Here is a 26,477-nt window from a genome sequence, read left to right as displayed (position 1 = left end):
ATTTTTCCCATATACCCTTTCGAATGGCTTCCAACAGGACACTGCGGGCGTCGCTGATGGGCGGCAGATTGGCGGGATGGTGCCTTTTCCCTCCCAAATCGTGCATGTTGGAGTGCGGGGGCGGGGTGGCCATGGCCCCCGCCGACGGGAAAGCCGGCACAGGCGGCGGTCCCGCCGGACAGGGGGAGGAACTCCGCGTTCCGGCCAGGGGCAGCGGAGGGGGCACCGGCGGAGGAGGCAGGCCGCCGCCGTCCGGGAGGCGGGCCGGGGAGGACGAGTGAAGCGGGGGCGCCACCGGCGGAGGAGCCGGGTGGAGAACCCCCGGGGCGATCTGGAGAGGGGCCGGAGGTGGGGGGATCGCCGGAGCTTGCTGATGCATCGGTAGCGGGGGGACGGGCGGTGGAAGGGTGCCCCGTAACCCGGAAAAGGGGAGAGGCGGAGGTGGAGGGGGGAGAGGCGGCGGCGGGGGAGGATGAGCGTTGCAGTTGAGGCCCGCTGTCCTTGCTGGAGACTGCGGTCTGCTGTCTGAGAAGCCAGAACCGGAACTGCAAGCAGGTAGACCGCAACGATTCATCAGTCACACGTAATCACGTGGTCGTTTCATGTCATTTTTTGGGGGGGGATCAGGTGACACAGATCTGATCATCGTCCGATTGACGAAAACACAACCAGCATAGCCATCATCAGGTGTGTATAATGTTATTATTGTTTTATATATAATGTGTTATTATTATTATTATTATTATTATTATTTTAGTATTATTATTGTAAAGTGAGTTTTGAAGAGCGCTTGTGAATGAAATCTATTATTATTATTAGCTATCGCTTAGCTAGCTAGCTTTCTATCCATTTGAGTTACTTCCGGGTTGAGTGAACGCTGGCGCATGTGGCTGCTGCTGCTCACCCACAGAAAAAAACGTATCCTCTGATTGTAAATTGACCTTGAGAGTTTTGAAAGGCACTTAAATGAAATGTATTATTATTATTATTGTTGCTGCTTGGTTTGCGTTTTTGTTGCTGCTTGGTTTGCGTTTTGGCCACCAGGCGGCAGGATAATACAATTGTGAACACACAACTACTATAGTAACTAATAATAATAATAATAATAATCCATTTCATTTCTAAGCGCTTTTCAAAACTCTCAAGGTCACTTTACAGTCACAGGATGAGTTTTTTTCTGTGGGTGAGCAGCGGCAGCCACACGCGCCAGCGTTCACTCAACCCGGAAGTAACTCAAATAGATAGAAAGCGAGCTAGCTGGCTAGATAGCCGTATAGCTAATAGCTAGTCAGCTAGCTATTCAGCAGGCCAGGGAGATAATAGACAGCTAGCTAGCTAGATAGCCATCCAGACAGAGAGCTAATAGAAAATAAATAGCAAATAGCTAGCTAGCTAGACGTTCAGCGTTCACTCAACCCGGAATAACTCAAATAGATAGAAAGCGAGCCGGCTAGCTAATAGATAGATAGATAGATATTATATATTATACATATTATAACATATAGATGATTAAAAAGCATTTTTTTTTTACCATAATGAGGGATAAAAATGTCATGTTTTCAATTTTTTTTCAATAAAATCCCCAAAAATAATCTACTACTACTAGTAAGGGTTGTCTAAGTCATTTTTTTTGCGGCAGGCCACATTGTAGTTATGGTTTTCTCTCGAGGGCCGTTATGAATTTGGGGTAGCCATTAGAATGTTGAATCCCTCCACATATTACATATAGAGCGCACAACAAATTAACGAATAACTAGTTTTCAAATCTGAAGTCAAGAATAATGACTGTTATTGTGGTTGACATCCCAAAATATGAAATTTTGGTTGAGATTTTACAAGCATCGTGGAATTTCACAAGTTTGATTTGCTTTCGCGGGCCGAAAAAAATGATGTGGCGGTCTGGATTTGGCCCCCGGGCCTTGACTTTGACACCTGTGCTCTACTTTGACCCATTTTATTGTAAAAAAAATATTAAATAATACTTTTTTCACTTTGTATGACACTCCCCCCCCAAAAAAAATACTGCAAAATCATCCGCTCTTACCTGATGACGGAAGGCGGCTTGATCTCCCCTAGCGGGTGCAAGGCGGGCGGTGGTGGCGGCGGCGGGTCGTTGGGTCGCAAGTATATTCTGTCGCCGCCGCGACTCAGCAACTCGTTCATTTGGCTGTAGGGCAGCGCCGCCAGTGAGAAGGACCCGTCCAACTGTTCCATATACAATTGCGCCCTGGCGAGACCCAAGCAGACACTTGCTAATTCCTCCACAATCATTTTATTGTATGTTTTCATCGTACAGTGGTTTTTAAAATGGTGTTTTATGAGTACAATAAATGGCTAGCAGGCTAAACAATAGCATCTTTGTGGCGGGGTTATAAAGCCTGAAGCTGTGGACATTTGAACACTAACTGTGCAGCAAAACATGTATTAAAAAGGTCAATTGATAAAGTTAATTTACCGATGCAATCTTCAAGTCAAGTCAGGAAACATATTAGCTATCTAGCTAGCTCACTATTATCTATTATCTATTTCTCTCTCTTGCTAGCTAGCTATCAGTTATATACCTAGCTAGCTATCAGTTGGCTACCTAGCTAGCTATCAGTTATATAGATAGCTAGTTATCAGTTATATAGCTAGCTAGCGATCAGTTATATAGCTAGCTAACGATCAGTTATATAGCTAGCTAGCGATCAGTTATATAGCTAGCTAGCTATTTGAGTCAGGAAACATATTGGCTATCTAGCTAGCTAGCTATTTATTAGCTATCTAGCATTCTATTAGCTAGCTAGCTAGCTTTCTATCTTTTTGAATTATTCCGGGTTGAGTGAACGCTGGCGCGTGTGGCTGCCGCTGTTCACCCACAGAAAAACTTATCCTGTGACTCTAAAGTGACCTTGATAGTTTTTAAAGGCGCTTATAAATGAAATGTATTATTATTATTATTATTATTATATTATTATTATGAGTTACTATTGTAGTTGTGTGTTCACAATTGTATTATACTACCGCCTGGTGGCCAAAATGCAAACCAAGCAGCACAAATAATAATAATAATAATAATAATAATAATAATAATAATAATAATACATTTCATTTATAAGTTAAAAAAAAAAACACCTATTGAATTGTTAACATATCCACACACCTGTTGTCAGGGTAACCGACGGATCCATTGGCCTCGCCGTGTTTGTCGTCGATGATGTCCTGCGCCAACTCGGCCCCCAGTGCCAACTTCTGCCACTCCTTTTTGCGGTCGTGAGGCGCCCGCGGTATCTTGTCGGGTTCTGCTGGGCGATCGATTCCCTTCAGCTTCGGTTTACGGAGTGGTGGAGACGAGTGAACAGGTTAGTGTTGTTGGTTGTCTTTTTAGTTTCACTTGACTACTACGACATGCATTGTTAGCTAGTATTCATAGATTGAATCATACTATTTACTGTTAACTCATTCGCTGCCATTCGCGAATTTATACTGGAATTAAAAAGTATGACATGGAGCGCCATTCCCAAATTTATTCGGGTTTTGTTTTTCTTATGGGGGGGATGCCGATAAAGCGCTGGTCAAACCTCTGCCAATGTTTTCCCTTCCACTAGGAAGCCCTTTGTCCATGTTAGCGCTTTGTTCCAGCTTTTGTTAAAGCGCTATATAAATCAATATGTATGTATTGCATTTTGTACAGATGCCCCAATTTCAAGCTCAGATAACTCCAGATACATATAATTTAGGAATTAACTTTTTTTCTGATTAAAAAAAAGAGAGTCTAAGGTTTTTTTTTTACACTGCATTGAATGTTTATGTAGTCCTAAAACTCAATATTCTGTGGGTCCTGCAGTGAAAATTATAAAAAAAAACCCTGGCACTTAAATGGACACATATTTACAAATCGTCTGGCAGCGAGTGAGTTAACAAGCACTCTTTGTCACTGCATGAAAAGTGAACTAAAAATCTAAAAGTAAACAAAAATGTCAACTGTTTCAAGAAAAAAGGTGACCTCATGAGTTATCCGTTGCAATTTAGAAGCATGTTAAAAAAATGTGCTTCTCTTTTGGATTACCTGGAAAAAAAAACGCAAATTCCTCACAGTACCAATTTTCCCCTCATAAAATCGACCTTTTTAGATCAGAAAAACACCATCTTGTTACCTTACTTGTACTTACTTATGTGCTTAGTATTATAAGTTCTGCAAGATACTTCTATTATGTTCATTTATTAGCATGAGCAGATTGCATTCCTGTTTAGAGCATTCAAACGGTAAAATGGGTTCATTATAAAACTGCAGGGGGGGTTAATGGTTCGGTCCATCCACCGTTCACCGTCTGCTAAAACATTGCTTCCTGTGGAGTGAATTGTATCTTAAGTTTATACTTGCAAGACGTCATAAAAAAAATTAGCTGGAAGACATTTTGAAAAATTTAAAGTCGATTCACTAGTCCCTTAAGGCACCACTTGGCTATTTAGAAAATATATCCAAATGAAAACCTCCCCCGAGCCGCATTTGAGGAAATGAATAAGCCACGCAAATAAAAAATGGCCTCCCATATGCCAACCAGCATGCCTCACATATAAGCACACACACACACACACACACACACACACATTCCTGTTTCATGGTTTTGTGAGGTCCGGATAACTCCAGATAAGGAGTGAGGACCACCATTGCTGATACGTTTCGAGAACTAGTGTTACATTTGAACACTAAATGTCACCCCATTTCCCACTTCAACTTTTTTTAAAACAAGGAAATAAAAAATGGACATGAAACTGAAATAACAGCAGGAGTGAGGTTTCTGACTGGGTACATTCAAAGTCCTCACCCCTGTAGTGAATTTGGTTAAAATATTGTTTTACTTTTTGTGGTACCACAAACACACACAGTGAGTAAAAAGTGTGTGAATCCAAGTGAAATAAAAATACACCAAAAATCATTTCGGGTGAATTTGTGAGGACCTCTTTGAAACTTTAACAGATGCACATATAGACCTTCTAGAAGCCTTTTCGAATGAAAAACTTATGAAGACCGACCAAAAGGTCTTCACTTGTTAAAAATGTCCTCACTACGTATAGTATATGTTAGTGGTCCTCACAAGACTAGTCAAACAAACACACACACACACACACACACACAAGCTGCTGTAGCCCAAATAAAAAATACACACAGATAGAAAAAAAAAACAGAAATAATCGCTTATTTGATGTCACATACCTGCCCGGGAAGGTCTAAGTACCTATAGACCTGATCATACATGCGGGGGTCCTGCGACTATAAGAAACAAAAAGCAAAAAAAAAAAAAAAAAAATACAAAAGGAGAAGCATCGGGGATGGGAAAGGTCAGAGCAAAAAATATCAAAATAAAAATCAACACAACACTGCACTCATTATTAATATCGACGACAACAAAGAGAGGAATACAACGAACGGTGTGGGGGTGAGCAGCACCACAAAGGGCAAAAGAGGGGGAAAAATGCAGTTAGACAGAAACACTCACAGCAAGGGGGAAGCCGCCATAATGCACACGCAGTTCAGGGACAGGGGTGTCCAAACTTTTGCAAAGAAGGCCAGATTTGGTGTATTAAAATGTATCTTAAGCATGTGTTTTGGTTGATTTGAAACACACATATCAAAATTGAATTAAAATCGAAATTGAATATTCACTTAATTAACTTTTCTAACAGTTGAACAGAAGTAATTGTTCTTTTGTTGATTGTCGCCATTTTTAGAATATTTTTTAAATTACAAAATCGCCATTTTAGAAAATTGGGGTCTTATTCAGTCCTATACTAATTTGCTGTTCCCAATTGAGCCTGTAGATGGCAGCATTTAGCATACATAGGTAACAGCTCTACTGCCCAATGTATTAATTCTACATCCGGGCCAGATAATATTGATTTTAGTTAGCTTGTCTCAGGTTTTTGTGAAGTGCCTTTTTTAATAAGACAAATAACATATACTACTATCTAATCGCTATCTATTTTTTATCTTTTTGCTATCTATTAGCTAGCTGGCTAGCGATTACTAATATAGCTACATTATTTAGCTGGCTAGCTAGCTGTCTAACTGGATATCTATTAGCTATCTATTAGCTAGCTAGCTTTCTATCTATTTGAGTTACTTCTGGGCTGAGTGAACGCTGGCGCGTGTGACTGCCGCTGCTCACCCACAGAAAAACGGATCCTGTGACTGTAAAGTGACCTTGAGAGATTTGAAAGGCACTTATAAATGAAATGTATTATGATTATTATTATATATAATGTAATGTAATGTAATATAATATAAAATATATATTTTTATTTATATGTGATAATATAATGATATATAGTATAATATAATATAGAATATATATCTTGTGACTGAGAAATGACCTTGAGAGTTTTGAAAGGCGCTTATAAATGAAATGTATTATTATTATTATTATTATTTTAGGACGGGGGGGCTGCGGGCCGGATGAAAATTGACCACGGGCCTCATTTGACCCCCAGGCCTGACTTTGAATATGCCGCGCTTGAATGAATTATACTGCTATAGGCAATGCGGCGATGAGAATGGAAGAAGTGAGCTTAAATGAAATAAAAGAAGGAATCCAGATCATATAATAATTGCTAAAATATGTAACTATATATGATGTTTATATGTAACGATCAAAAATTCGGGCTAGTAACGGGCACAGCGCTCCCAAAAAGAAGTGAGGGGGTGCGAGTTTAGTGGGTTGCAGACTTCATCACTTAGACGAGCAGATGCCCCGACGAGGGGGTTAAGGGGGGAGCTTACCTCATGGCGGTTGAGGAAGGGAAGAAGAAGAGGAGGAGGAAGAAGGCCTATAAGGCCCTCGGGATACACAAGATAAGGCATATCCAGCTGCGCACATTTAGATGGCGTCAGATGGGAGGACAAGCAAAGATGGAAGGGATTCATTTTGGTAGGGTTTTTGTCACCATCTTGTGGTTGAGCAAATTCAAAAAAACCTTTTAGGAAATGGGGTTAGTTATTCTTTTCGCCGTTTGTGGCAACTGCTCGCTTCACCCTGTTCAAAGATCCTGCGGTAATAACGAAACCGTCACATGGCGATTTGGGTTATTTGTCGGGTTTTGGTCTTTCTTGCAGGGGGTGCCGATAAAGCGCTGCTCAAATCTCTGGTAATGTTTTTCCCTTCCACGAGGGGGCAGCATTTTTTGTCAATATTAGTGTTTTTTTTTACTATGTATATTACTATTTACATCAATATGTATGTATTGTAGTTTGTACAGCTGCCCCCATTTCAAGCTCAGATAACTCCAGACCCATATAACTTAGGAATTAACCATTTTTTTCTGATGAAAGAACAGATTATAAGGTTTCTTACTCTGAATTGAAGGCTTATGTTGTCCTGAAACCAAATATTCTGTGGGTCCTGGAATTTGAGTGAAAATGACAAAAACCATGGCACTGGAGTGGACACCTTTTTGCACATCATCTGGCAATGAATGAGTTAAAACACACCTAAAAGCCTTCACATTTTTCTTCAAATCTAACCATGCGCTTTATAATCCAGTGTGCCTTATATATATGTAAAATGTTTTTTCAAATGTCCTTCATTGAAGGTGCGCCACTGCGCCTTATAATGCGGTGCGCCTGATAGTCCGGAAATTACGGTAGGAATAACCGAGTGAGTCTGCATATGCGAGATGATATCAGAATGTAGTCCAACCTATCTGCTAAAAAAACACATTTGACTAGAACACACGGTGTATAATTCCTCAAAACTCCCCCACCCCCAAGAGTAACAGTCTCTCTGCGGGGTCCGTCTGCATTGGGGGGGTAATTAATAAGAAGGAAATCTCAGCAGGAGGCCTCCGCTGTAAACAACAACCTGACTCAAATAAAATCTTATGTACTGTGACGCATGCAGCCGGCCGGTTAATTCTACACGATCAAAACGTTTTTTTTTTTTTTGCTCGCCTGGCTTGCAAACGGCGTGTTGCATTCCAACAGCACCGCCGCGCTTAATCCTCATTGACACCAATGTCATGAGCTCTGATTGTCTGCGAGGTTGACTGATTCTCGGAGGGGAGGAAGACCTTGTCCTTCCCAATTTGCGGGAAAGCCTTTGAACGTTGCGTACTCAAAACAAGCAGGCGTTCGTTCGGGTGACGAATGCGTTTGAAGCTGAAAATGACAAAAGACAGCCGGCGCTTCTGCTAGCTAATAGCATTGACTAGTTGACAGGTTCTGTAAGTGATAGCGACATCATGAACGACGAGTCCGGTCGGCGAATGGAGATTCACAACTGCAATACTGTCCGAAAAAGCACGGTAGTCTATCTCTAGTTTATCCGATAGATCGGAAAAACAAAAACCCGCCAAACTTTACCGCTAGGTGGGAACGTTGAACGAGACGTACCTTCTGTTTCCGCCTCTCCTTCCGTTTGTCTTCCGTATCCTGCAGCATCTTTTCTCGCCACAGGTCGAAAAAATAGGATGGATTGGTGTAGAATTTCAGACCCTCCTTGCCATCGTCCCTGAACACCAAACGGGGATAGCGTGACAATTTTAACGGCGCACCAAATTGCAGGATTAGGGTGTTAAGGGTTTTGACGATATATCGTAATGGTAGTAATTCATGCCTTTGTATCATCTTGGCTCGATTACTATAATACCCTTTTACTTTGGAGTCAGACAATCCTCCATGAAGCGTCTCCAGCTGGTCCAAAATGCTGCTACTCACCTCTTGACTGGTACTCCTAAGAGGGAGCATAACTCCTACTCTGGCATCCCATCACTTTTAGAGTCCACTTTTTCCATTTTAGAGTTTTTTCAAGATCTTAATAATAATAATAATAATAATAATACATTTTATTTCAAGTGCATTTCAAAGCTCTCAAGGACACTTTACAGTCACATACAAGCATAGATACAATAATAAATAAAACACAATTATAAATAGAATACAATAAATAAAATACAATCACAGTAAAGTCTCGTTATATCGATATTCTCGGGAGTCGGAAAAAAATATCGATATAACCGGAATATCGATATATCCGATCTTGCGGTGTGTATTTTGTATGTAAATTTTCTCCTTGCGTTCATAGAAATAGTATCGTAATAAGCAGTACTATCGATATAACCGATATCGATATAACGAGACTTTACTGTATAAATAGAATGCAATAAATAAAATACAATTATAAATAGAAACAAGAGATAGAGTTACACAGAAAATGCAATTTTAAATAGGTGGCTTTTGAGATGGGATTTGAAGGTGGGAAGAGAATCGATGTTACGAATGTTGGGAGGAAGGGAGTTCCAGAGTTTGGAGGCAGAGCAGCTGAAAGCTCTGTCCCCCATTGTGCTGAGTCAGGTGGGGGGCGGGGCACAGACGTGGCTATGACTATGAATCTTATTTGTTTTTAAATCTTTAAATGGCCTCGCTCCTCTTTACCTCTACGAGCTCATCCACAAATCACGACTGATGGCGAGTTTAAAGACATCAACGTTCAAGACGTTGAACAGAACAACCGGGCCGAAAATGCACTTGTTCTGTGGACCTTGATCTCCATCTTCGGTCCTCCATAACCAAATCAAAAGTATGACGAATAGAAATTCCAACCTGTAGGGCGTGAGAATGTTGAGAGGTGGAGGCTGTTCGCAGATCTGGTAGGTTTCCTGCATCGGTATGGGCAGTGAGTCGCGGTCAAATAGCTGTTGGTCCTGGATGGTGGAGCTCCTGAACGCCTTCCTCATGGTGATGTCTTGGAGTGATACTGAAAGAGAGATTTTGTTTGTGTTCATGGGCACTGATAGATGGGGGGGGGGGTTGGGCAATGTGATTGTTTGGATTTTGTTATAAATCTATACAGTTATACCTTGGCTTACGAACTTAATTGGTTCCCAGACAGTGTGTAAGGCGAAAAGTGTGTATCCCAAAAATTAATTCCCTATAGGAAACCATTAAAATGAGAATAATCCGTTCCCAGGTCCCCATAAAACATAATTTTCTACTTTCTAATTTTCTCAGCCTTAAAACTACACAAAACATACCATATTTCATGTATAATAAATGTGATATGGTATTATAATTAAAGAAATAAACTGTACTGTCTAATAAAGTAGTTTTATTTACCTTTGTGATGGTCATTGATGGCTTGATAGAATGGAGTGGCCGGTTTCACCAGCATTAAACACTTGATGAGGAACGTAACCTTCTTCTTTCACCATCTTGAGGAATGATCCCTTGTAGGCGCTTTCTCTGTGATAATTGTATCTAGTTCCCCATCATTTGTGATCTGTTTAGCTGGGTTGATAGCTTTTTGCATCAAGTGTACAGATGTCTTGTGCGGGTTGTTTGTGGAGCCTGATTGATGGGATATTTTAACCTTGCAGTCTACACTCTGCTTTTGAACTATCAAAGTTGAAACTCTCACACTGTCGTCTGCCTGTCTGTTTAGTATTTAAACCATCCCCCATCACTGCTGGGTTCTTGACCAATCACGTGGCTTTAACCGAAGACTGGGGGCGGGGAATAGAAGACAAAAACAGTCAGCTGCCATTTTGTTGTCAGAAGAACGGGCTCGTTCGCGAACGACACATCACTCATTGAGGCAGCTCCGTGTATAAAAAAAAGTTTGTATGCCAAGGTATAATTTTCATAAATGTAACGTTCGTAAACCGAAACGTTCGCAACCCAAAGGGGTTCGTAAACCGAGGTATCACTGTACTTGCCGTTAAATCATTGATAAAAAAAATACATGTGGCCGTTTGGGATTTGTATTCAAGCCCCCATGACCGACACTCTTTGTCATCATGCCCCCTTTAGGATATTGAGTTCAGTACTTGGCAGGTCATTTGAAGTGAGACGAAGTGAGACAGTTCCATTCCATCCAATGCAAATGACTGTCCTATTTTCCTTTCGCCTTCTGCCATTTTTATTTTTTTTGTTGCTTTGGACTACTTTTTTTTTTAACCCAATCCCATTTCCAATAGCTTCTGGCTAATTTTGTGTGAAACTTCTTAGGCTAAAATGTCCTCACAAGGATTTTGTGTCTTGTCGTCTGAGCACTTGCAACTAACTAACTACATTTCCAGGTATTTGTTTGACATTTTAATAGTCTGCGCCTTACAGAAAAACCATTTTGGAGCTGATCAGAGAGCAAAGATATAGATATTACCTCTGAGAGATTTGTGCTAGATTTCTGGTCTTCTATATTAGCCCGTAGCGCTATAATGGTGCCATTAAGGGTGGGGTATGAGCGTGACGTGGGAGGGAAAGGGGGAGATTTTTACAGGCTATTACATCGGTGAGCTAAAGCGACAGCGTAAGACAGCTTGACAGCACACAAATAACATCCAGGCAAGATGGAGCAAAAGCTCAATCAATCAGATGAAAGAGGGAATGACCACAAAAGACGAGGTGAAGAGCAAAGTGAAGGACGGGATAAAGGCCAGGTAGACCGGGTTGCAGTTTCCATCCCGTTATAAAGGCGCACATTTGTGTGATTAAAAGGCAGAGAGGTATGACCTTAACCCTAAAACCCATTTTGATCAATTGCCCTGATGGCCCAGTTTGGTTATTTTTTTATTTATATATTTATTTATTTTATTTTTCTGGATTCTTCTGCATCCTGCTCAACCCCCATCATTCCTATCTTCCCCCTGCAGTCCTGATTTATGATTCACAGCCCCCCACTGCACTCTTCCCGCAACGACCAAAGACCGCCGAAACGCTCCACGCTACATCGCTCCATACATTCGCATGCATTTCCGCAATCGCTGAGAAAACCTTTTGCGCTTGTCTACCTATTGGAACATAATTTTTCAGCACATAATAAATGTACAGTAAAGTCTCGTTATATCGATATCGGATATATCGATAGTCCCGGTTATATCGATACTATTTCTATGCACGCACGGAGAAAATTACATGCAAACAGGGTCGGATATATCGATAGTCCCGGTTATATCGATATTTTTTCGGACTCCCTTGAATATCGATATAACGAGACTTTACTGTATTTGAAATGTTGTGAGATCGAAAAAAATGGACATATGAAAATTATGGGGTGGGCCAGATATAGAGTTTGACACCCATGAGCTGAAGAGAAATTAGCATGGATGCTAAAGCATGGCGCAGTTGTTACACACGCGGAGCAGCAACAGATGCAAAAAAGGACAACAATACTCATTGGACAAAGAAAAATCTGAAAATACAGCAAGGGGTTAACTCGACGTGCCTTTGCGTCCCATATGGACTGAAAGAGGGTGGCAGCGAGGAGTAAAAAAAAATTGATGTGCAGCCCAGAGCACCGCAGCAAAAAAAATAAATAAATAAAAAAGCAGTCGAGTGTGAAAGAATTTATCTGGGCCAGGTTGCAATGGCTTCTTCGGCAGTTTTAAGATAGTCCAGATTGTTCCGCACAAAACCTACGTCACACTTAAAGGACAACCGACGCATCCGGACAAGTTGTGTCCATAATTTATAAAATCACTTCAAATGACTTCTACTGAGCGTATTTTACAAAGATTCCACGGCATATAGCTACATTTTACGTTTTAAGACTCGCGCTGAATATTCCGGAAGTCTTGTTTTTGAGTTAATGACAATTCCTGACGTGACGTCTCGTCGGGAACGCCCCTGACCGAGAAAGCGACACGCAATGCATTTTGGGTACTTTGTTTGGTCTGAAAACTTTGTGTGGATGGCGAAATTAGAAGGAAAAGACAGAAATAACGCGATTGTGAATCGTTGTGTGTTGCACCAAGACTACTATTTGATTCTAGTTGACACAAATTCCCAGCAGACAAATCAGCCCATTTCCAACAGAGCTTGGGCGCCATCTTGTGCTTTTCTGGGATGCTACATCATTGGAGTCCCGATGGCTCGAATTGATACGCAAGTACTTCTTTAATCAATTGCAAACATTTATGCTTTCCTCTTCAGAACTATTTGAATCATATTCATAACTGGATGAGTAACAAGAAAGCATCTTCTCCGAATCTGAAGCCATTGTTTTGATTTTAGAGCAAGGCGAAGACGTCCTGGCGTGACATCACGAACAAGGGGGCGGGACCTTTTGAAACTCGGCATCTCCGAGGTCATTTTGAAGTAGTTTTGGGACACTTTAACTCATTTTTATTGGTGTTTTGCATTTGACTAAAAATATCAGCCTGTGTGTTTTGGGTATTTTAGATGCTATAAAACGTTTTTCTGATATCAGTTAGGAAACAAAAAAAAATGGTGTCGGTTGTCCTTTAAGTCACATCAGAACTTCTTTTTTCTTCTGTACTTTCTCATTCTGGTGACTTTTTTCCATGTATGACACTTTTGTGAACACAGAGACTATTTCTTTTTTCATTTTTTGGTGTACAAAACATTTTTACACAAAAAAAGGCACATTTTGAAGTGCGACTCCCGAGCGCGATTAAAACCTGTTTGCGGCTCTTCGAATGTAAACAAAAGTACTAACATTCTTCCTCTTTAGGGTCCAGCTGCGTGACGCTGATGGAGAGGCGATCCACGCGCTCTTGCAAGGAGTTGACCCGAAAGGAGAAGGAGTGGGCCTCGTTGAACAGCTCCCCGAACAGGTCTTCTGCATATTTGCCTTTAAAAAAAATACAAAAAAAAACATTTATCACCCCCCCCAAAAAAATAAATAATAATAATAATAATAATAATAGTAATAATAATAATAATAATAATAATAAATTGAGACAACTTAACCCTTTTTGGGACAGCAGTTAGCTTATCGTGCTTCAGCTGTTGTTAAAGCGCAATATAAAATATGTATGGATTTAATTGTATTTTGGACAGCCGCCCCCATTTCAAGCTCAGATAACTCCAGACCCATATAATTTAGGAATTAACCTTTTTTTCTGACAAAAGAATAGAGTCTAAGCTTTCTTACAGTGCATTGAATGTTTATGTCATCCTAAAACTCAATATTAATATTTGTGTGAAAATGACAAAAACCCTGGCACTGGAGTGGACACATTTTTGCCCTTTGTCTGGCAGTGAAGGAGTTAAGCATGTGTTTTGGTTCATTTGAAACGTGCATATCAAAATTGAATTGACATGCATGGAAAATTGAAATTGAATATTCATTTAACTTCACTTTTTTAACACTAACTTTTGGAACAGTTCAACACAATTGCGGGCCGGATGAAAATTGACCACGGGCCGCATTTGGCCCCCGGGCCGGACATTGGACAACTAACAGTGTGCGCGAAGGGGTTAAGAGTGTGTGTGAGAACTGTGGTGCACTAACTCAGGCTGCTGAGCTGACGGATGACGCTGGCCAAAGAGATGTTAGTCACACATTCCAGCTCGTTGTTGATGTTCCTCGGCAGCGCCGTGTGGCACAGATGCCTGGGTTCGATGGTGCGTTTCACTAGCGGCATCCTTCCGTCGTCACCTGGGAGGGAAAATGCGCCAAAAAAATAAAAATGAGTAAACTGATTTCGAAAACTCATCTGCACCTTAAAAATAGAAGTAAATAAATAAAAACTCAAATAAAATAATAATTGGATTAGCCTTTGTTATTCTCGCAGTGGAGAAATTTACATTTCATAGCAGTGAAGTAATCAAAGTAAGAGGAAAGGAAAGGAAGAAGTAGAAAAACAAAATACAGGAGCTGCTGTAAAGGCAGCCACTGTCGCGGCGCCATCTTGAAGACAAAACAACAAAAAACATAATAATATGTATAAACTTCTTTTGTGATGTTATTATAATAGCTATCTATTGTATGGCTAGCTAGCTGTGTATTACCTATATGGCTAGCTAGCTAGCTATCTATTAGCTACATAGCTAGCTAGCTATTTGAGTCAGGAAACATATTAGCGATCTAGCTAGCTAGCTATTAGCTATCTATGAGCTAGCTAGTTTTTTATCTTTTTCAGTTATTCCGGGTTGAGTGAACCGCTTGCGCATGTGGCTACCGCTGCTCACACACAGAAAAACGTATCCTGTGACTGTAAAGTGACCTTGAGATTTTTGAAAGGCGCTTAAAATGTGTCCTTGAGAGTTTTGAAAGGCACTTATAAATGAAATGTATTATTATAATATATCATATAATCATATATATATATATATATATATATATATATTTATTTATTTATTTATATATATTATACTATAATATGATATATACTATATATTATAATATAATATATACATATATAGAATAATATCTATAAGTAAAATATATTTAAAAAATATATAATATATATTAAAAAAAAACAATAATAACAAGACGGCACATTGAAGATGTTTTCATTTGCAGTCATCGACGTCTCCATTTCCTTCTTGGCTTTCAGCAGTTTTTTGTATTTCAAATAATAAGACGTGTAGCATAAAAATAAAATAAACAGACTATAGTATTTGCATGCACAACCGCTACGCGTTTGTCCACTGAGGATTTCCACACCACACTATGACATGATGACACATGACAGGACTTTTCCCATAAGCATCGTGCTGTCATTTTTCATGGCTTCCCCCATGAGAAAACGGCTCACTCACACGCGTGTGTCCCACTTCGGACTTATAGTTGCATTATTTTGATTGATAGAGAAAAAAAAAACATAAATGCTGAGTAATGGTTGACCAAGGCGGATTGATATGAAATTATTGATCTTCCACATGAGATCATTCAAAGCCACTCAGAAGTTCACATTTAGTCAAAATATGTGATGTCATCATGTCTCGTGAAACCTCAAACCTCCCCTCAGCCAACATTGAAGGAATAACAATGCGAAATATACTCCCCCTACACCATGATAGCGTCATCTTTGCTAATTGTCACTTTCATACCAATCAGTCGAAGCAATCACGGCCTTATTCAACATTCGTCAGGCACACTCAACAAAAGATTTCTAATGTCGGCCACAATGGCTTTTCCATAACGACGGATTCGAGTAAATGACACCAGCAGTAATGACGTCTAGATTGCGAGTACGCCATTTTCTCCATGATAATTGTACTTGTGACTCATGCTATGCTAATTCAATTCCTTGCCGTTTGTACAAGGGGTTGGCAAAAGCACTCAGGCTCAGAAATCAAGTAGAAATAATAATAATAATAATAATAATAATAATAATAATAATAAAAAGACAATGCCTTATAATTAACAATGAGTCATATTTGTGGCAGAAGATAAAGAATATACACCCATGAGTATCGTTATGTGCAGTCTGTATGCGCTTGAAACTTGTCAAAAGGTTTACAAACGCCGCTGCACTGTGATGCTAACTTCCATAGCTAGCCCATCTTTGGCATTTTGTGTCGCGCATTAGCATGAAGCTAGCAGTCCTTCCCAAAGATAATGTGGTTCGGTGAGTTTAGTTTCACAGTGAACTTTGACTTTTATCCAGTAACAAAATATATTGGATTTCATTACTTCCCAGCGCTGCGAACTCAGTGCTCTGTAACTCATCGCCATGGTAACAGATCCAGCGGACATAGCTACCTTATCCCAAGAGAGGAGGTCCAGGGGGAGCTTGGAGGAATATCTAACATTCCAGGGTATTTTTCCGCATAGATTCTTGACTTTTTTTTTCTGTGAGGCAACTGGTGGCTGACACGCTTAAAGGAAAACCGACACCATTTTTTTTGTTTCCTTTCTAACTGACATCAGAAAAACGTTTTATAGCATCTAAAATACCCAAAACACGCAGGCTGATATTTTTTACACCAATAAAAATTAAAACGTCCCAAAAGTACCACAAAATGAGCTCGGAACTGGGGAAATTCAGAAAGTCCCGCCCCCTTGTTTGTGACGTCACGCCAGGATACTCCTTCACAAACTGCCTTGCTCCAGAATCAAAACAATGGCTTCGGAGAATTCAGATTTGGAGAAGATGCTTTCTTGTTACTCATCCAGTAATGAATATGATTCAAATAGTTCTGAAGAGGAAAGCATAAATGTTTGAAATCGATTAAAGAAGTCCTTCCGTATCAATTCGAGCCGTTTGGACTCCAACGTAGCACCCAGAAAATGCACAAAATGGCGGACAAGCTCTGTTGGAAATGGGCTGATTTTTCCGCTGGGAATTTGTGTCAACTTACACCTTCTTTATGCGCATTACCGCAATTAGCTGCGACACACAATGATTCACCATCGCATTATTTGTGTAGTTTTGCTTCTAATTTCGTCATCAACACAGTGTTTTCAGACGAACAAAAGTACCCAAAATGCATTGTGTGTCACTTTCTTAGTCAGGGGCGTTCCCTCCGTGACGTCACGTCAGGCATCGTCACCAACTCAAAAACAAGGCTTCCTGAATATTCAGCGCGAGTCTTAAAACGTAAAATATATCTATATACGGTGGAATATTTGTAAAATACGCACAGTAGAAGTGATTTTACATATTATAGACGCAACTTGTCCGGAGGTGTCGGTTGTCCTTTAACCAAATTCATGATGCTGAGTTAAATTAGCAAATTAGCTTTAGAGGCTGAATATGGGAGGAGGACTGGGAAGGTGAGGGGTCGAATGACAAAGATCAAGTGTGTGTGATTGCGTCCATTGAAAGTCGCATCAATGATGAACTTTGTACTGCGAGAGAGTCGACACACAATGTCCTCCTGAGTATTTTCCGACTAATTGATTGGGAGTTCAGTAGGCATTTATGAAGCTCAATTCATCCCGGCGATACGAAGACAGACACACAGACACACACACACAAAAAAAATGGCAATGAATAATGAACGCTTCACTTTCAATAATAGATGGATGTATCCTCGCACTGTGCTTGTTTGGCCTGTGAGGGAAATTTCATTATCGCAACTCCCTCGCCACACGTATACAAGTGGGGGGTTGGCGAAGGGGGCGCATCAGCTGCCGTGTCGGCAATTACCGTCACAGACAATAAAAGGACAGATGCAAAATAATGAGAGGCGAATTGGATTTTTTTTTTTTTTTTGTAAAAATCAGCGTCAACTCTGTGCTTTGAGTCAAAACAACATCGCTGCCAATAGAAAAATCGAAATCAGCCCAAAATCATCTTTATTGGCCCAAATATGTAGAACACACAAGGAATTTGTCTCCGGTAGAACACACTGCACTAGTATTATCATTAAAAAAAATGCAAACAGGCACTATAGTTATATCTGGGTTACTATTTAGAGTTAATGGCGACGGGGGAAGAAGCTGTTTAAATATCTGCCGGATTTGGTGCGCATGGATCGGTCGCTGGAAAAGGTGGTGGGCAGGGTGCGGAGGGTCCTGTCAGATTTTTCCGTGCCCTTGTTTCAATTCCTGCAGTCTGCAAGACCTCGAAAATGACTGTTAAGGGCTTTCTGATTCGGATTTTATTGGCTAGCTAGCTAGCTTCCTATCAATTTGAGTTATTTCCGGGTTGAGTGCACGCTGGCGCGTGTGGCTGCCGCTGCTCACCGAGAGAGAAACTTATGCTGTGACTGTAAAGTGACCTTGAGTGTTTTGAAAGGCGCTTATAAATGTATTTATTATTATTATTATTAAAAAAACAAAACCCATGCACTAGAGCCCCTTTGTTTTTAGCCAAGTTGCTATATTGAGATCTTTCCACTAGCTTAGTTTAGCGCCATTGCTCTACGTTTACATTCAAAAGCACTACCGAGCCTCCTTCCTGCTGAGGAGGAAGTAGTTGATTAAACAACGAAGCTAATTCTGGCATATGCATGAGCGTCCATGCAAATTGCACACAGGGAGGGGGGGAGGGGCTTTTTTTTACCCACTAGGTTGTTGACGTTATACACCGGGTAGCCGTTTGACGACAGCTGCTTTAATACAGGAAGTCATTGTCAGGACTCCTTTTTACCCCCCAAGGCTTAAAAGACAATGCTCGTTTATTACACTGCAGTAAAATGAGCACCATCGCTCCGTTCTGCAGTGTGGAGGACTGCCGGAGACTGGATGTTCCCCGTTACACCCCCTATGCCCGACCCCCCCCGCCCCCCTCCCATGCCCACGCCTTCACCCAGACAGCTCTGGAGGATTTAGCTCGTAAGAGCTGATTAAGACGTGATTGCAAGAATTGATGTGTCATGGCATTAAGCAAATACAAATTACAGCTTGCAAGGTATGGTGGTTCATCATTCACACCAATGTCGGACCTCCGTTTCCCAGCGTCTCAGTTTACAAACACTTTGGTTTGTGAATAGTTTTTTTAAAACTCATTCACTGCCAGACGATGTGCAAAAAATGTGTCCACTCCAGTGCCAGGGTTTTTGTCATTGTCACTTGAATTCCAAGACCCACAGAATATTGAGTTTTCCGACTAGATAAACATTCAATTCACCGTAAGAAACCTTAGATTGTCTTCTTTCATCAGAAAATATGAGTTAATTCCTAAATTATATGGGTCTGGAGTTATATGAGCTTGAAATGAGGGCAGATGTCCAAAATACAATGCAATACATACATATGTAAAATATGAAATGTAAATTTCTCCACTGCGAGACTAATGAAGGCAAATCCATCCATCCATATTGGTTTATATAGAGCTTTAACAACAGCTGAAGCTGGAACAAAGTGCTAACATGAAAAAAAGGGAAATGCTGCCCGCTTGTGGAAAAGAAAAATCAGCAACAAAAAAAAACAAAACCCGAACAAATTCGGGAATGGCGCTCAAAGTCATATTTTCAATTCCCGAATAAATTCGTGAATGGCAGTGAATGAGTTCATAAAGAAAAAAAAATACACAGTATTTTCTGGTTACCCATCGTTTTGCTATGAAGCACAAAAGGACGGATTAATTTCATTTCCATTTGTTTCAATAGAAAATATTAACTTGGTTTGCGAACACGAATGAAAAAGACGTTCAAATGTACTGTCAATGCATTCACATGTATTTAGTTCATAGTACACGCACCAATGCTGATCGCCAACCGCACATTTCCCCCCCACAATCCACGCCGCCCGTTTTGCCATTTGAATATTTTTCACTCCGAGCTCACGGCCTTGCAAAGTGCGCGGTGTACTCCAAAAAAAAAAAAAAAATGAAAGAAAGAACACAGTGTTAGTGGCAAGTAGCCATGTCAAAAACAGTGACATTTTTCACGGGAACGGCGAACTTGGCTCAACGGAATGGCTTCCCCTTTTTGACCTTTAAAGCAATGAATCACAATCACTGTCTTCCAGTACACCGCGATGGGCCAAAAAGGGCGAAAGATGCACACAAACACATACATGGAAAAAAAATACAATAAATAAAAAATAATAATAATTACTGCACCCAAAGTGTCATCTTAAGACACAGGTGTCAAAGTCAAGGCCCGGGGGGCCAAATCCGGCCCTCCACATAATTTTTTTCGACCCGCGAAAGCAAATGAATCTTGTGAAATTCCACCATGCTTGCTAAAATCCTATCCAAAATGTCATATTTTTGGATGTAAACCACAATAACAGTCATTATTCTTGACTTCAGATTTGAAAACTACTTATTCATGTTGAGCTTCATGTCATCTGGTGTCCTCAATTGTTTGTTCTGCCATTTTGTTTCACGTACTAATAGCTAGCTATTCACTGGCTAATAGCTATCTATTTACTAGCTATTAGCTATCTATTTGCTAGCTAATAGCTATCTATTAGCTAGCTTTCTATCTATTTGAGTTACTTCCGGGTTGAGTGAACGCTGGCGTATGTGGCTGCCGCTGCTCACCCACGGAAAAAAACTGATCCTGTGACTGTAAAGTGACCTTGAGAGTTTTGAAAGGCGCTTATAAATTAAATGTATTATTATACGTGTACCAAACACACAAGACCTTCAGAAAGTCAAAGGGCGAGATGCATCAATGCGAGTGCACATATATGTCTTTGCGCATCTTATATAACAAAGGCTTCACACGCACGCACGCACACACACACACACACACACACACACACACACACACACACACACAAAGCTGTAGGCATGCGTCTATAAATGAAAGTGGTTACATAATAGCCGCTAGTACCCTCTCTCCCCCCATTTTATCCCCATTTCAGTGTGCGTAGTGGGTTATTTTATTTTGTCATATATTGTTGGTTTTGTGTTCACGGGGAGGGGAGTCGTCCATTTTGTGATGCCAAACCCCGCCCACGTGAAAGGAGGAAAATTTGATTTCCTCCCAGTTTCGTGTCCTCATCTGTTCCGTATAGATTTGGTGGTATTCCGTCAGTCGTACAGGAGTGGTCCATCGATGAAAAGGTTTCTTCAGCCGTCATCTGTACTTCTTTGAAGGTTGTCGGACATTTCGCTTCTCATCCAAAAGGCTTCGTCAGCTAACTAAAATTGTTGCCGTAGCTCTGCCTCTCACTATATATATATATACAGGTAACATCCGACTTACGACCGGCTCGACTTACGACCACCTATACTTACGACCATGACCTCCAGACCCTATTTTAAAAACAATTATTCTACGCCTGACATCGCAACACGCTAGCACGCCAGCAACGTGTGTGACAATTTTGGCCAGCCAGCATCTCACTCTTGCACAGCAATCGACCGTGTGATTGCACCAGAGAGGGAGAGTTTGCGAGTCATTTAGTCTCTATTCAAGTCTCTATTCAACACTTTGAATAGATTTCAACTTACGACCATTTTGACTAACGACTGTTTGGTCGGAACGGAACTCGGTTGTAAGTCGGATGTTACCTGTATAACCCTACTGTCCAGAGGGGGCGGTGCCAGACCTCTGCTCTGATAGGTGCCTGCCCTAAGGTTGGGGGGAGCAGAGGACTATTTCCTGAGGCTACACTGATTACTTCTATTATCCTGACGCATTATGGTCGACGACTAGCCTGATTGCCCCATTTGCTTTGGTATCACCTCATCAGCAGGAATGAAAATGTTTCCTCAGCCGTCATCTGTACTTCTTTGAAGGTGTCAGACGTTTCGCTTCTTATGCAAGAAGCTTCGTCAGCAAACTAAAGTCTTACTGGTAGTTTCGGCCCTATATATATCCCTACTGTCCAGATATGGCGGTGCCGGACTCTGCTAAAATTGGTCCCTGCGCTCAGGTTGAGGGGGAGCAGAGGACGAATCCCTGCGGCTCCACTGATTGCTTCTATTGTCCTGACTGACGACTAGCCTGATTGCCCAATTTGCCCTTGTATCACCTCATCAGCATAAATAGGCCTATGTGGTAACGATCTCAGAAGTGTGTTGTAAGCACGATCCAAACTTATTTGGTGGCATTGTTTGTATGTTTGACAAGAACACAAACACGTTGATAAGAATGAATGGATTTGTAACACGAGAGGAGAGAATGTATCTTACTGTTTACTTCTCTTTAAGTGCGATTCAGCAAATCCCGCCCCCTCCCCCCAAAAAAAATGCTGTTGTCATGCGAACAAATGGCCAAAACAGCACATTTGAACTTTGCTTTAAGCGTCACGGACCACTAAATTCTCATCCATGAGCAACAACAGGGAAGCACAAGTGGGGGAGTGAGTTCCAAAAAGAAACAAAAAAAAGTAGCAAAAAAACCACAAGGGGGACGAGAGGCCGAGGCGGTTCAAATAGAGCCCCGGTGTCCGGGGAGAGCGGGCACAGAAGCCGCATTATTATGAAGCCGTGGGGCTGTTGCCAAAAAGACGAACAATAGTTCCTGTGTGAGTTTGTGGCAGCTCCCCGGCGCATCCCAACAGCTGAGAGATAGGAGGTGGGATTGTCCAAATGGCACGTGAAGTATCACTTGCCCTTATTTTACCCTCCCATGACATTATTTTGTATCTATCCACTTCTCCTCCCACCTGTAGCAAAAAAAAAATATTACTTTATTAAATTATGTTTTAAAATAAAGTTTTATGGGTACCTGGGAACGGATTATTCTCATTTTAATTGTTTTCTATGGGAAATGAATGTTTGGAAGACACTCAACTCAATTCACTCAACCCGGAAGTAACATAAAGTAATTAAAATAGTTTTTTTTGTTTTTTTTTTAGAAGTATGTCAACAAAAATGAGAGGTCGAATGGCGTCAGCAGGCGATGGGCCAAGGGTCCCCCGATCACATGACCTTAACGGGAAAAAAAAACCTTCACAGGCGAGTACAAAAAAAGCATTAGAATGGCAAACTGAGCCTCCTGTTCGGCCCATTTTTTTAAAGCAATATTTTCACCGCGGTTAGCATGTCGACATCACAGTGCACAGGCACCGGGTTCGATTCCATACGTTCCGAACGGTCGTTCATAAGTTGAATTTGTTTGTAAGTTGAATTCGTTCATAAGTTGAATTTGTTTGTAAGTTGAATTCGTTCGTAACTTGCTATGTTTTATAATAATAATAATACATTTCATTTATAAGCGCCTTTCAAAACTCTCAAGGACACTTTACAGTCACAGAATATTTTTTTCTGCGGGTGAGCGGCGGCAGCCACACGCACCAGCGTTCACTCAACCCAGAAGTAACTCAAATAGATAGAAAGCTAGCTAGCTAATAGATACAGTAATAATAATAATACATTTCATTGATATTTTGTATGGAATGTTTGTTTTAGGCTTATATGAGTATGTTTAAGGTTTATATAAATATGTTTAAGGCTTGTATAAGTAATGTATTGGTTTGTACTGAAAAATAAACATTTAATAAAATATATACTCTATAAAGATATGTATATGTACAACTGGAGAGAGTACTACATATGTTACTACTAAAATGTTTGTATGTCCCATTGTTCATAACTCGAATGTTTGTAAGTAAGGGAGCATCTGTAAATAGCGCTTTAACATCAATGGAAGCAGTAACAAAGCGCTTAACATGGACGACTATCATATACAGGAAATAAAGCAGTCACAAAGATAGTAGAAAGCACCAGGAAGTAAAAATTAAAATCAAGTCGGAATCACGCTGAGTCAAATGATAACGTTTGATTCCTTCCGTCCTCGCCAATCAGATTGATGACTTTCATAGTAAGTAAACAACATGGCCGAGAAATTATTATTTTTCATACTATATCCACACTCACCAAAATAAAATGCAGACATATCCAGACTGCCGCTATGCTATCGTTGTTGTGAAAACCAATCCGAGAACTGAGGCACCTCAGATGCCACCGTCCCATGGCGCATACGTTGAACAGCTGCGAAGGAGGCCCGCAGTCTATTTTACGTGGTAGCTGCTTTCGTCATGCCACATACAACGCTGTTATTACATTCAAAGTACGACTTACTGCATATTATTGTTGTAAAGTCTTTTTTTGCCTTGTTGACGCAGTAAAAATAATAATAATACATTTCATGTAAATTTCTCCACTGTGAGACTAATAAAGGCATATCCAATCCAATTCATTTATAAGCGCCTTTCAAAACTCTCAAGGACACTTTACAGTCACAGGGTATTTTTTTCTGCGGGTGAGCAGCGGCAGCCACACGCGCCAGCGTTCAATTAACCTGGAAGTAACTCAAATAGATAGAAAGCTAGCTAGCTAGCCAATAAATAGAAAATTATGTTTTATGGGTACCTGGGAATGGATTATTCTCATTTTAATTGGTTTCTATGCGAAATGAATGTTTGGAATACACTCACCTCAATTCACTCAACCCGGAAGTAACATCAAGTTAAAAAAAAATAATAACAAAAAAAAATGACGTATTGAAGGATTCCCAAAAAATAGATTTTAGTCATCATAATATTTTTTAAATTAGAAATGTATAATAATAATAATCATTGTTTTGCCATTTTAACTTTCGCTGCCATTCCCGAATTTACTCGGGAATTGAAAAACGTTACGTGGAGTGCCATTCCCGAATTTGTTCAGGTTTGTTTGTTTTTTTTCATACTTGGGTGTAGATAAAGCCTTGGTCAGACCTCTGGCAATGTTTTTCCCCTTCCACGAGGGGGCAGCATTTGCCTTTTGTCCATGTTAGCGCTGTGTCACAGCTTCAGCTAATAATAATACATTTCATTTCTAAGCGCCTTTCAAAACTCTCAATGTCACTTTTCAGTCACAGAATAAGTTTTACTGTGGGTGAGCAGCGGCAGCCACACGCGCCAGCGTCCACTCAACCCGGAAGTAACTCAAATAGATAGCAAGCTAGCTAAGCGCTATATAAATCAATGTATTTATTGTATTTATATAAATCAATATATTTATTGTATTTTGTACAGCCAGCCCCATTTCAATCTCTGATAACTCCAGACCCATATAACTTCGGAATTAACTCTTAAGGACCTCCCTTGACCGTAAAAAAGACGCATTGTAGCGGTCCTTCCATCACGTCAATGTATTTTGCTGTACTTGTTTGGTCTGGAGACCTCGTGTTGCACCCAAAAGCCCCCAGAAGAGGGCGTCCAAGCGCCATATAAGGAATTTATCAGCCTGTGTAAACGGAGGTGGCCACAGGAGGTCGCCATTTTGTGCCTCTTTTTTGGGTGAGAGATTTTCCCCCAATGTTGCCTCAAAATGGCACAAATAAATTCTTGAATCGATTGCAAACATGTATGCTTTCCTCTTCAGAACTATTTGAATCATATTCATAACTGGATGTGTAACAAGAAAGCATATTCTCCAAATCTGAAGCCATTGTTTTGAGTCACTAGCAATGCAAGACGTCTTGGCGTGATGTCACGAACTGGGGGCGGGACTTTCTGAAAATGCCCAATTCGCAGCTCAATTTTTTTGCAGATTTTGGACACTTTGAGTCTACACTTTGGGTATTTTAGATGCTATAAAACGTTTTTTCTGGTGTCAGTTAAAAAACAAAAAAAGTGACGTCAGTTGTTCCTTAAGAGTCGCATTTTACTTTGAAAGTCCAAAGCTGAGATTCAAACTCAAGTGTGAAGCATTGCAAGTACACAAACACTTTTTTCCCCCCTTTTACTTTCCATGTAACTGTACCTGCACCTTGAAGGCCTGCCCCCCTACTTTGTATACTTTTTACCCCCAATGAACGTCATACCATCCTCATCTTTTAAGCACAATTCCACATTAAATGACACTGTTTACAGTGCCCGGCTAGCGCTGAGTAGTACAAAGAAGGTTTCAGATTTCACCAAGCATGATCTTTTTTTTTTCTCCCCCCCCCCCCCCCTTTCTTCTTCTCTTCTTTTTCCACAGTGCGACAAGGAACCTCCCCATCCCCCATTATACAGCAACTGCAGGCTGGCTGATAGACCCCATCCATCCTCTCTCCAGTGGGCAAATTAAATCACGTCGCTTTGAAGCTCGGGCGTTCGCTTAAGCAGAGACCACCCCCCCCCCCCCAAAAAAAAAAAATCCTGACAGGCACATGTTATATTATGTCAGCTTCGTGCTTTTCATGGTAAATATTTGCTGTGCCACTAATGTGATGTTGCGCAGGGCCAACATGTCAAGAGGCTGCTGCCCAGATGTGGGGCAGGCTGCAGTAAAAATGAGTTGACATCAGCACGAAATTTGACTTGCAATCGGTATTTGGTGCTTGTTTGTGTTTTTTTTCACCCTCCGCCACTTTAAACCGGTTGAATGCATCTATGTGGTAAAGTGAAGACTAAAGTTACGACGTCTCATTCTTAAAATGTGACACGCGAGTGTCAAGAAACACCAGACACGCGCGCACTTTGGACACA

At 40.7% G+C, this 26,477-nt stretch overlaps 1 protein-coding gene and 1 long non-coding RNA gene across 4 annotated transcripts in view; one reads left to right on the top strand and one right to left on the bottom strand.

Annotated features, from left to right (window-relative positions):
* Positions 1-26,477, bottom strand: part of wasf1 (WASP family member 1) — a 28,506-nt gene that overhangs the window by 1,524 nt on the left and 505 nt on the right. Inside the window, exons 2-10 of one of the 3 annotated variants that reach the window (XM_089022641.1) lie at positions 14,229-14,375; positions 13,431-13,565; positions 9,578-9,731; positions 8,369-8,486; positions 6,761-6,847; positions 5,198-5,254; positions 3,143-3,306; positions 2,045-2,227; positions 16-545 (exon numbers count right to left, since the gene is read on the bottom strand). In XM_089022641.1, coding sequence (XP_088878767.1) covers positions 16-545; positions 2,045-2,227; positions 3,143-3,306; positions 5,198-5,254; positions 6,761-6,847; positions 8,369-8,486; positions 9,578-9,731; positions 13,431-13,565; positions 14,229-14,361 — 1,561 coding nt within the window. In that variant the 5' untranslated portion in view covers positions 14,362-14,375. The remainder of the gene's footprint in view (positions 1-15; positions 546-2,044; positions 2,228-3,142; positions 3,307-5,197; positions 5,255-6,760; positions 6,848-8,368; positions 8,487-9,577; positions 9,732-13,430; positions 13,566-14,228; positions 14,376-26,477) is intronic. The other 2 variants (XM_089022639.1, XM_089022640.1) reach the window with 2 other exon arrangements.
* LOC148883629 (uncharacterized) lies at positions 428-26,468 on the top strand. The gene is made up of 5 exons (XR_016118538.1): positions 428-555; positions 628-687; positions 3,153-3,341; positions 13,446-13,548; positions 25,987-26,468. It is a non-coding gene; the product is annotated as an uncharacterized LOC148883629 (long non-coding RNA).

The sequence above is a fragment of the Hippocampus bargibanti genome, linkage group LG19 (genome assembly GCF_051943395.1).
Source record: "Hippocampus bargibanti isolate YZ-2025 linkage group LG19, ASM5194339v1, whole genome shotgun sequence".
In the NCBI taxonomy this organism is placed as follows: Eukaryota; Metazoa; Chordata; class Actinopteri; order Syngnathiformes; family Syngnathidae; genus Hippocampus; species Hippocampus bargibanti.
The sequence above is the reverse complement of the archived record's forward strand: the minus strand, read 5'-3'. Positions and strand labels throughout refer to the sequence as shown.